Raw genomic sequence first — 11,958 nt, forward strand, 5'->3', positions numbered from 1 at the left:
GAGCTCCTGTTTGAACTTGCTATACTGTAAGTGGCCACTGGAGGGCAGCAATGCACCAGATTTCACTTCACTACAGTAACAGGAACTATTGAGGTTTTTGTGCTGAAATAAATCGTTGTTTTTGAGTCTTGTTTTGTTTTATGTAGTTTAATGGAGGGAATTTTTAACTCGCAATGCACTCTAGCCCCAGTTACTTGCAACACTAACAGATCTCAAAGTGAAGCAGCTAATTAGGTCTCTAAAATGCTACACCATCTTTAAAATGGATGTAACTTTATGAAAATCAACTGCTTACAAACACAATGTACCTACTGCGCGTTGCTTCATAGTTTTAGACGGTTAACTTGTCTTTTCTAGTATATTGTTTGCTTGGTTTTTCTTTCTACACTGAAGAAATGTCCGAGAAGTTGTAAATATAAAATAAATGTTAATTTTAAATTCATTGGTTTACAATGCTGTGTTTAAGGTTTAAAATTGGTGCTGGTCATTTCATGATCGAAGTACACGACTTTTTCAGTTCACTTCCCATCAACGACCATGCGTCAGTTCATATTCAGCAGGGGACGTTTCGTACTTGATAACCGACAATTTAATTAAAATTAGGAATGTTTATGACAGCCTCCCTTCATAACTTGTGAACTGCCACAAAAATAAACCAATTTGCGAGCAGGGTACAGCAGGAATGCAACAACTATTTATCGGTTTTCACAGACGTTCTGTATGATGCCCCAGTGGCCTAATGGATAAGGCACTGGCCTCCTAAACCAGGGATTGTGGGTTCGAGTCCCATCTGGGGTGGTCCTTTTGTATACCCTGTATGACGTCTGACATATTACTACTTTTTTATATTTTCAGCTTGTTGCAGATACAACATGAACTTTACCTGGCTATTTATCCATGACTTTTTCATTCATTACTCGCTGTTCCTTTTTTTTCCTGGTCTCTCGGCCAATCAGGAAGCGCTCCGCTCCCGTGACTCTCGAACTACCCTGGACTTTCCCTCGGTCTCATAACATAGATTTCCTCGTTGCTTCCATTTCGTTTAGTTCATTTGTTTCTTCATGCTGCTCCACACCTAGCGTCTCACTGCATTTTTGCAAACATGCTATTAATAATGAAGCTTTGTGTCTTCCTTTCAGTCCATGTATTGACGACCTTCGCTGCTGACAGTAAGTAGGAAGACTGTTGGGATAATCGCTGGTGGTTGTATATGGATCAACTAACTTTACTTTCATGGAATTTACCTGCAGACTAGTGGCTGGTTGAAAGCCTAAAAACAAGTTTAAATAAGTTTACTGGATTCACTTGCTGTGATTTGAGGTGTCTTGGAGACGACTGGTTTACTTAATTAGTTAATAAGGCATCCCGTCATAAAATACGAGTTAAAGTTGCACTTTCATGGGGATCAAACTATTTAAGTTCAACAAAACTGAAAATTATTATTTATATGTAATATGACTCTTAACTGCAAGTTACACATTCAGGACTGGTGGTACACTGAAGGTGTAGCTTTAATATTAAGTGTGGGTTGTTCATTACATTCAAAGAAGCATTTGAATGAATTGGTGTTTGATTAATGTCGCCATTTTATAGATGTTTGACAATATTGATCTCTGCCTAGATATGACAGCTGCCACTGTGTACTGGGACCCAGAACAAAAGCTTGTGGTACTAAAGGAGGGAGTGATGGAGACTGAGGGCGATGCATATGGGTACCTGAACGACACCCTCTCCAGTACAGGCTGGAGTGTCCTGGAGATCCGTGCAGGATATGGAAAGACTCCTGAAACGGACGAGTTGACCTTCTTCCTGGCTGGGTACCTTGAGGGATTCCTCACTGCCCAGTAAGAAGCTCTCATTACCTTACTGTATCTTTTTATGATATTAAGCATGTTTGTAAGGTAAGGCTATGGTAGATGAAAGCCTACTGATAGATGAGAGCAATGCCTTGCAGAAGTGTTCATACCCCTTTAACTTTTGCAAAGTTTGTCATGTTACAACCATATTTTTTGGAACATTATATGATGCACACATAATACACACAAGTTGTTAATATTCATTAAGCGAATGGAAAAGAATACATGGTTGTTAAAATCTTTTCATAAAAATCTGAAGAGAGTGGCATGCATATATGTTCATCCACCCTTTTTCTGATACCCCTATATAAAATCTAGTGCAACTTTTTGCCTTTAAAGGTCATCTACTTGAGAAATAGAGTAATTTAATCCCAATATAAAAGTACAGCTGTTCCTTGTACACCTGGTCAAACATGGTGGTGGCAAGATCATGCTGTGCAGAGACCTTTTTTAAGAAAAAACAGAAGCTGTTCAAACCTGATGTAGCTGTGAACATCTTACAGTCTGTGCCAGAAAATTAACACTGCACTTCAACGTGGACACACTATCCCCTCAGTGAAACATGGCGGTGGCAGCATTATGCTGTGGGACGCTTAGTTGTAGGAGGAAGATAGAGTGAATTATATACAAGGCAAACTCTGAAGAAAACCTTTTGAAGCCTGCAGGACAATGTCGCTTAATATACAATCAGAACCACAATGCAATGGTATAGACAAAAGCATTTTCATGTGTTAAAATGGCCCAGTCAAAGGCCAGACCTAAATCAAATTGAGAATATTTGCCAACACTTAAAAAGTTCTGTTCAGACACTCATTTCTCATTTGCCTTTCAGTTCTACATTGTACCTGATGTGTCAATGAAGGTTGTAGTGATAAGCTGACAAAATGTGTAAAATTTCAAAGGTCATGAGTAGGTTTGCAAGGCACAGTAGAAATCCATTAAACCAACTGAAAACAGATCCCAGATACAGATACTGTTATAATCCTCTCTTTCAATGTTTCCTAACCCATTTGTCCAGTAACAATTCTTGCTCTCCTTCCTGAGGCAGATGATGGACCACTACACCAACATGTATCCACAGCTGATCACCGACCCGAAGATCCTGGATCCAGTTAAGACTTTCATAGCGTAAGTATGTTCTGTTTTCCCTTTAAGAAACGAAAGCCACAGCACTAGCAGAACTGTCCCCACAAACAGTAGGCAGTCCGAGGTACACATGGCAGTCATCATCTTTCATATCCGTTTCTCAGTTCAGTTCATGGTTCAGTCATGTGATGCGGCTGATATTTAATGCCTGTCTTCAGTCATCAACTATACTGCACACGGATCAATGCATCTGTTTGCTTTTAACTCATCAACGATGTTGACGTGTTTACAGATGTCTGAGTTCAGTGGTCCTTTTTTTAGCATGTGACAGCTCAGCACAGCTCTTGTCTGTGGAACATCTTAGTGTGCGCTCAGTTTTTTTTTTTGCAGGTGACAGTGAATAATAACTAAACAGGAAATCTCGGCCTCACAGGAAGCAGGACTCGTGGGTCAGAGAGCAGGTGAAGCTCAACAAAAGCTCTGATCCTCTGTGGAAGCACATGGGCTTCATCATTGCCCAGATGGACGGCCTGCAAGCTGGAGTGGCAGACTGGGCCAAGAAGCAAGGAAAGAAGGTCAATAAGACATACTTCAAAATTTTATGTCACAAAAACAACGCATGGCCAAATGCACCCCAAAAAAAACTTGAAACAATCATGAAATGCAAAATACAGTAAGAAGAGTCTCCAGGCATCTCCAGACATTAATATCTGGAATCAAATTGCACAAGGAATGTTTTTTACTTATAAACCTGTTGTAAGGGATATCTTATATCTTCTATTTATGATTCACACTTCATCTCACAGACCATGATCTTTTAAAAAAACACATTGCTACGTTCATATTTAGAATAAGGAAGTTCCAAGGCCAACCAAACTTCTCTCTGTAAAGTTTGACATTTAAAAGGAAAATCTGAATATTGTTTTACCAGAGCACATGTAGATCCAGGGTTTTACTGGGTTAGTTTTTAATCTTCTCTTCTAATGTGCTACAGTTATATTCCTATATGGTAAATAAATGAGTAAAGTAGCAGCAGTTCAGAACCTAATATGTTACAGTTACCATGCTTTCTTATGGAGCTTGAGGTCTGTCAGCAAAATAATATTTAGTTTTTGATCCTCACTCCTCAGTGGAGGCAGCAGCTCTGTTTGTTTTCATTTGCTGACCAGCTGTTAATCTGCCATCCTTCCCACAGCCACTGTTGATTTTTGATGTCCAGTTCCTAAACAGTGTGGGAGACCTGCTGGATCTGATCCCAGCCTTGGTTCCCAGCTCCAACTCTCCGCTCAGAGACTTCAAACTCCCAGGGATGGGGCACTGCTCAGCTCTCATCAAGGTGAGATACCTAATCTGATTCAGCCAGATTGATGCCCCTTTCAAAAGAATTGTCAGCAAAACAAAGTATAAGGTCACACTTCCTCAAAATGTCTGCAGAGCACATCAGCAATGTGCCAGCTGACATACAATCATGCTAAAAAGAAAGTACACCTACTTTAAATTCCAGGCTTTTACATATTTTTGAAATGCACTGATCAACCCGCCAGGGATTGGAATCGGCTCTGATCAGTGATCTGCAGGCCAGATACAGAAACAAAACAGATTTGTTTCTATTCATTAAACGCATCCAAACTAAGAATTTCCACAGTTTTAGTATAGGAGTGGATCAACCAACAGTCCGTTGATGTGCAGTTTTAAAGTTACTTAAAAATCAGATAAGAGTTAGGGACATATTTTCTGATGCATAAATGGAGATAATAATAAGTTTTTAATTTGGATTGGATTTAAATTTACAACTTCAATCAAACTTGTTACATTCCTTTAAATAAAAACAAAATCTGAAATCGGTTTCGGCCAGGAAAAGCGTGATCATTGCATCTGTATTTTTTCAATTTGTCTAGAATTGTTGGTGAATACCTGATTTCTTACAGATTAATTTTGTCAAGGCAAATTGATGGAATCTGTGGTGTGTTGCTTTCTACACTTGAGGTTAGATTTAAAACCTGGAAGACACCAGTTCATTTAAATGTTAAATATGTGCTTTCTTTCCAGTATGACATTAAGGTGGTCTTTATGTACAAAATTAGAAGTAAAGAGTTGATTTTTGTGTTAACTAACCTGTTGCTGCCTTATTGGAATTACATTTTTATTTTATTTTTTTTGTGCAGTGCAGTTCTAGTTTTGCTTCATCTTCTACAAGTTAATGATCCTGTATTTGTTTATCCATTATTATTACCCAATAGGACACAATTAAACACAACAAAGTATAATTCTGAAGCGTTTAGGTCAGTTATGTTTTCAGATTATTCTTTCCAATTGTACCATATTTTACCTAGAGCTGCACAATATACCTAATTAGAATTGCCATCACAATATCAATATGTATAATATTGCAGTTAAAAAGGACTGCTTGAATTCAATTATAGTTTTATCTTCCATGCATTTATGCTCTACATGCCAATAATATGGACTGTTACATGGACATCTCCCTGACCCTGATGTTCACACCTGCAATAGACTTGTTAGACTGAGATGAAGAAGCTCATGCAGAGTTTGGGAGACATTATGATAAAAAACAAAGAAAAAAGGAAGGTAAATTTGGTTTAATCATAATCGATATCATCTTTGGAATTTTCAGCAATAATATCACAACTGAGAGGCTTCCTAATATCATGGAACCCCATTTTTACCCAGTTACACTCTTCATTGTAACTCGTGCTGTTTTTGATCTGAGTTGATCATCCTTAAAACTGATAAGTTGTTGTTAACACAACAAACAGCTTGTTACTTCACTGGTGTGAAGGTTGCCGATTGCTGCCCTTTTCATCAGATCCTTTGGCTTGCAGCTAAAACAATGGCGAGATACAGGTGGCAAAGCTGCAACCTGATAAAGAGCCTTACAATACATTTTTCAGAGCGCTCCATCCACGATGGCCTTGGTGTGAGGCCAGTATGACCAGTCCTGGTTCAGATGTTCTATGAAAGTGAATGTTCAGACAAGATGTCACTGCTGTTCACAGGCTTCTCCATTCTGCACCCAGGACCCTGATATGCCATGATGAAACCATGATGATCTGTGCACACTCAAAAATGTTGTGGAGGTCTCTAATACTCCATCATACATGATGGGAGCAAACCTTATTCTTCTCAGAAAATCAATAAATCCCTCCAGGACGCTGTAAAGATCATCAACGCTCAGGCTAATTTTTTTATTGGGAAGGGAGCCTATAAATTATGACAGTAATAATATAATGCAATACATCTTGTATAGAAAAGTGTTTTTGAACCATAAACCTTATGTCCACTCAACTGTCTGGTGTCTTCCTCCATAGATGCTTCCAGGCTATGAGAACCTCCTGTTTGCCCATTCCAGCTGGTACACCTACGCTGCCACCATGCGCATTTACAAACACTGGGATTTTCACATCTCTGAGGCCCACGCAGCCACTGGGAAACTATCGTTCAGCAGCTACCCAGGTAACAGAAGGCCCAGGACAGTTTCTGTTTGTCTCTCAAAATCTTCTGTCTGACTAATCAGTTCTTTTTTTGTTCTCTCCAGGTTTTCTTGTGTCTCTGGATGATTTCTACCTTTTGGGTAGTGGTTTGATGATGACCCAGACCACCAATAACGTCTTTAATTTCTCCCTATTTGATAAAATCACTCCAAACAGCCTGTTGGCGTGGCAGAGGGTCAGACTGGCTCATAGCTTGGCTCACACAGGAGAAGAATGGGCCAAAATCTTCTCAAAGTACAACTCTGGTCAGTGGATCACAGTAATCTTATATGCACCTTTGAATGCACCTTTTTACCACTCCTTCCTCTGCTAACCATCCCTGCAGGCACCTACAACAACCAGTACATGGTGGTGGACAGGAGCAAAGTTAAGCTGGGTCACAGCATTGATGACGGTGCTCTGACCGTGGTGGAGCAGATCCCTGACTTGGTGGAATACTCTGATCAGACACAAGCTCTGCGCCGAGGTAACACGTCATCCTTTTCTGTTTTTGACACCACTTGTCTTGTCGATCTCTAAAGCATACGGTTCCTTTCGGCTTTCGGTTGATGCAGGTCACTGGCCGTCCTACAACATTCCCTTCCACCAGAACATCTACATCCTGAGCGGATACGGGCAAATGTGGAGGAAGTATGGAGAGGACTTCTCCTACGACCTATGTCCCAGAGCCAAAATCTTCCGGCGCGACCAGGCTGATGTGAAGGATCTGGACTCTTTGAAACACATCATGAGGTTCAATGGTGAGTTATTTAATGTCACTTTGTAGCATCAGTGATTTTCATTCAAACTTATAGTGGCCCTCAAAAGTCTACAAACCCTTGTTAAAAGGCCAGGTGTCTGTGATGTAAAAATTCAGACCATGTAAAAAAAAATTCTAAACTTTTCGTCGTCGTCCGCTTCATCAAGGACCGGGTCAGCAGACTCCTGTGCAAGGCATTCCCAGGCCAGCCGGGAGACATAGTCCCTCCAGCGTGTCCTGGGCCTCCTCCCGGTGGGACATGCCTGGAAAACCGTCCGGTGCCTCAGGAGAGGGAAGCAGTGCTTCACCAACATTGTTTACAGTGGAGTTGGGGAGCTGCTGACCTTGACTGGGGATATTATCATGCAGGATCTCCTCAGTCCCAGCGTGGTGAATGCAGATACTGGAGACATGGAGTTGGACACTTTCATCAACCAGACTGAAGTCACAGAGGTGGTTAAAAAGCTCCACGGTGGCAGGGCTTCAGAGGTGGATGAAATCCGCTCTAGGTACCTTAAGTCTCTGAATGTTGTGGGGCTGTCGTGGCTGACATGCTTCTTCAACACTGAGTGGCAGTCGGGGACAGTGCCTCTAGCCTGGCAGACCAGGTTGGTGGTCCCCCTTCATAAGAAGGGTGACCGGAGGGTATGTTCCAACTATAGGGGGATTACAGTACCCCAGGACTACACAGGATATACAGGATTACAGGTATTTGAGAGGAGAGTCCGGCTGATAGTCGAACCTCGGCTTCAGGAGGAGCAGTGTGGTTTTCGTCCCGGCCGTGGAACACTGAACCAGCTCTATACCCTCTACAGGGTACTCGAGGGTTCGTGGGAGTTTGCCCAACCGGTCCACATGTGTTTTGTGGACTTGGAGAAGGCATTCGACTGTGTCCCTCATGATGCCCTGTGGGGGGTGCTCCAGGAATATGGAATTGGGGGCCCTTTATTAGGGGCCATCCGGTCTCTGTACAAGTGGAGCAGGAGTTTGGTCCGCATTGCCGGCACTAAGTCGGACCTGTTCCTGGTGCATGTTGGACTCCAGCAGGGCTGCCCTTTGTCACCGGTCCTGTTCATAACTTTTATGGACAGGATTTCTAGACGCAGCCAAGGGCTGGAGGGGGTCTGGTTTGGGGACCAGTGGATTTCGTCTCTTCTTTTTGCAGATGACGTGGTCCTGCTGGCCCCCTCTAGCCAAGACCTACAGCATGCGCTAGGGCGGTTCACAGCCGAGTGTGAAGCAACTAGGATGAGGATAGGTTCCTCCAAGTCCGAGGCCATGGTTCTCGACCGGAAAAGGGTGGCTTGTCCTCTTCAGGTTGGAGGCGAGTTCCTGCCTCAAGTGGAGGAGTTCAAGTATCTGGGTATCTTGTTCATAAGTCAGGGGAGAATGGAATATCAACAGATAGATCGGTGCTGCTGCTGCAGTAATGAGTACGCTATGCCGGTCCGTTGTGGTGAAGAGAGAGCTGAGCCGAAAAGCGAAGCTCTCAATTTACCGGTCGGTCTACGTTTCTATCCTCACCTATGGCCATGAACTTTGGGTCATGACCGAAAGAACGAGATCCCGGATACAAGCGGCTGAAATGAGCTTCCTCCGTAGGGTGTCCGGGCACTCCCTTAGAGATAGGGTGAGGAGCTCCGCCATCCGGGAGGGGCTCGGAGTAGAGCCGCTGCTCTTCCACATCAAGAGGAGCCAGTTGAGGTGGTCCAGGCATCTCCTAAACATTTCCTCATGTGAAATCTATCCTGTACAATTGAACTGAAAACAAACAAATATAAAATTTTAAAAAATCAATAACCCTGTTTAATAAGTGTGTACACTCTTAAACTATTACTTTATTGAAACACCTTTCATTCAGTTTCAGCATTCAGTCTTCATAGGTAGGATTCTATCAGATTTACATATCTTGACTTAATATTTGCCCAATATTTCTTACGAAGGTTTTCCCCAAATCTGTCGTATTGTGAGAAAATCTCATGCTCCACAGCCCTCTTGAGGTGATCCCACTGATTTAGTTCTGATTTAGCTCTGATTAATTCTGGAAGTCCATTCAAAAGCTTTTACTTTATTTCCTTTTCCTGATTTTTAAGTTGTTTAACACGTTTATGACAAACTATGTGTCATTTTTCCTCTACTAAACAACATAGATTGTCTATTCTACATAGCACCTGTTAGTGGGTGGGACAAACAGTATTAGGCACAAAGTGAACAAATATAGACAAGTCAAATTATTTGAGTGAGTTTGACGTGGGCCAAATTCAGAAGACTAGACAACTTGGACAGAGTATCTCTAAAACTACAGCTCTTTCAGGGTGTTTATGGTCTGTAGTGCTCAGTATCTGTCAAAAGTGCTCCATGTTATGAATATTGGTGTTGTGGCAACAGGGTCATTAGTAATTGAAGTTCACTGATGCATTTGAATACTGTGAAATATTGCTGTAAAGGTTTAGTTATCCATCCAGAAGTGTCAACACATCATTAATCAGTACGTGTAAACAAATGCTTTAGTTTCATTGGTTGGGTTTTCTTTTCAGACTACAAGAAAGATCCGTATTCTGAGGGCAACCCCTGCAAAACCATCTGTTGCCGTAATGACCTGAAATCAGAAAAACCTTCACCAGGAGGCTGCTATGACACTAAAGTAAGACTTAATCAGGATGACCATAGACAGGAAGAGTTATTTTTTAAGTCTGTTTGTAGCCTCTCTCAGGTTGTAACTCGCTGTTTTGCTTTCCATCCAGGTGACAGATTTCAACATGGCGGGTGACTTTGTGGCAGAGGCGGTGAACGGGCCGACGACGCAGGACGGGCTCCCTCCGTTCTTCTGGGATAAATTCAGCAGCATCAGCCACCAGGGCCTGCCGCGGTACTACAACTTCACGTTTGTCAGGATGCAGCCTCGTTTGTTTGAGCCATGAGCTGTGTGTGGATGTGTGTGTGTGTTTGCAAAGAAACGAAGCAAGTCTTCTTCCCAGAGGCTTTTTGTGTGATGAATCCCCAGGGCCACAGGTACAATCTGTATACAGAACATCTCTCCGAATGAACGAAGCTTGTTCAACGTCCAAACAGCATTTCAATGTGCATTTTTCTGTAATTTGTGCTCTCACAGTATAAGGAATTATCTATTTACAGTCACAGGAGTGTGTTTCTTTTGGTATCTTGAACACTGACAGCAACTTTAGTAAACGTACCAAATCAATGCACTATGTTATCTTTTAATCACTTGAATGTAAACAGTGCAATAGGTGCTGATTCTCTCTGCTGATGTGATTTATTCACTTTAAATCTATGCCAATAAAGCAACATCTCAGGTTTGTGTTTTTCTCTAAGCCTGTGTGTTATGTTGTAAATGTGCTTTTTATTACATTTTTACATTTTACCATCTTCGTTTTGTTTTGATCTTTGAGCACTGTGTTCAAAATGCTTGTGAAATCACTAAAACTCTGGAGGGCATCCATGTTGATTTAGATGTGTTCTAGGAATGCTAGACATAAAACAAATCCCTTTATTTTAGAAAATCTTGTGGTAGAGATAATATTGGAAAATATTGCAATGATGGTATTAGTTGCGATATATGCCTATCTATATAGCAAATGATTATTGCATTCCAAACAGTCCTTTGCGATATGAATATTGCACCCGCTAATATTGCTAAGATGATTTGTGATATATTGTGCAGCCTTGATGTGTTCTATCCATCTATCCATCCATTGTCTATAGCTGCTTGTCCTTGTAGGGGTGCGGGAGGGTTTTGGCTGGTGCCTATCTCCAGTCCATCCCAGGGCAACACAGAGACACACAGGATAAATATGTATGTACGCACACTCACACCTAAGGACAATTTAGAGCAAGCAATGAACCTAACACTCATGAAGCCAGAGTACCCAAAGAAAACCCACGTATGCACTGGGAGAACATGCAAACTCCATGAAGAAAGACCCCAGGCTGGGATTAGAACCTTGCTTCTAGTAATTCCAAGTTTATAAGCTTTTGTTTTGTTTGTACTGTATTCACTTACGTACCTGAATCATACTTCCACAAGATCACCAGCTCAGTCTTCAAGCCAGTTACTGGTTTAAGGAGACATCGCTAGGGCTGCAGAGAATTTAAGTACACCCTTTCATCAAACTTTTTGACAGGTGGGTGGGACTTCCGGTGAGGGCGGGATTTCCGGTGGGGGGCCATATGGGCGCCATGTGGGCAGGAGGTCACGTGGTCAAGCAGGTGGTGTGTCCAGGGGGCGTAACAGTGGATGCTGATTGGTTGTTTTCATTAGGGCAAATACCTTAAATGAGTCAATTAAAACACGGGGTGTGTTTTGTTATAACTAGACAAGACAATATGGTATTATCGGAAACTGTTTGGCCATCAGCAACAATTAAAATAGGGGGGTGGTTTGTAAGCATCGTTAAACCTTGAATAACCCAATGAAAACAATAGGGCGTGCCTTAGTGTTTACTTTAATACAGAGATAAAACTCTGCCCTTTACATGCAGCATTCGTTTGGAAAAAAAGACCACCCGTTCAACAATGGCTAGAGTTAAGAGAGTTTATCGTCAGCGGAGGAGAAACGCAACGCGTGCCCAGATGATGATGATGAACAAGCAAACTGCATCATAATTCCTCAACGGAGATACCTATCGGAATTCCCGTCGTTGACATACTCTACCGATGATGAGGATCCAACATCAACTTCAACAACCATGGTTGAAAATCAGGACCTCGGTTCGGCCAAGAGGTATGTCAGTTCTGTGCGAAACCC

The 11,958-nt window shown here is 42.0% G+C and overlaps 1 protein-coding gene and 1 non-coding gene across 3 annotated transcripts; both read left to right on the forward strand.

Moving 5' to 3' along the window:
* Positions 1-725: 725 nt before the first annotated feature.
* On the forward strand, positions 726-798 carry trnar-ccu. The gene has a single exon. It is a non-coding gene; the product is annotated as a tRNA-Arg (tRNA).
* Positions 799-962: 164 nt separating this feature from the next.
* LOC124863233 (phospholipase B-like 1) lies at positions 963-10,525 on the forward strand. 2 transcript variants are annotated; one of them, XM_047357531.1, is made up of 11 exons: positions 965-1,169; positions 1,622-1,844; positions 2,901-2,984; positions 3,376-3,517; positions 4,138-4,278; positions 6,272-6,416; positions 6,499-6,699; positions 6,780-6,920; positions 7,009-7,194; positions 9,731-9,837; positions 9,938-10,525. In XM_047357531.1, the coding sequence occupies exons 1-11, from the start codon at positions 1,103-1,105 to the stop codon at positions 10,112-10,114; spliced, it is 1,614 nt and encodes a 537-aa protein (XP_047213487.1). In that variant the 5' UTR covers positions 965-1,102; the 3' UTR covers positions 10,115-10,525. The 2 variants fall into 2 exon arrangements, with proteins under 2 accessions (XP_047213488.1, XP_047213487.1); XM_047357532.1 differs by lacking the exon at positions 6,272-6,416 and having other exon boundaries at positions 963-1,169; positions 6,534-6,699.
* The last annotated feature ends 1,433 nt before the right edge of the window (positions 10,526-11,958 follow it).

The sequence above is a fragment of the Girardinichthys multiradiatus genome, chromosome X (genome assembly GCF_021462225.1).
Source record: "Girardinichthys multiradiatus isolate DD_20200921_A chromosome X, DD_fGirMul_XY1, whole genome shotgun sequence".
Classification (NCBI taxonomy): Eukaryota; Metazoa; Chordata; class Actinopteri; order Cyprinodontiformes; family Goodeidae; genus Girardinichthys; species Girardinichthys multiradiatus.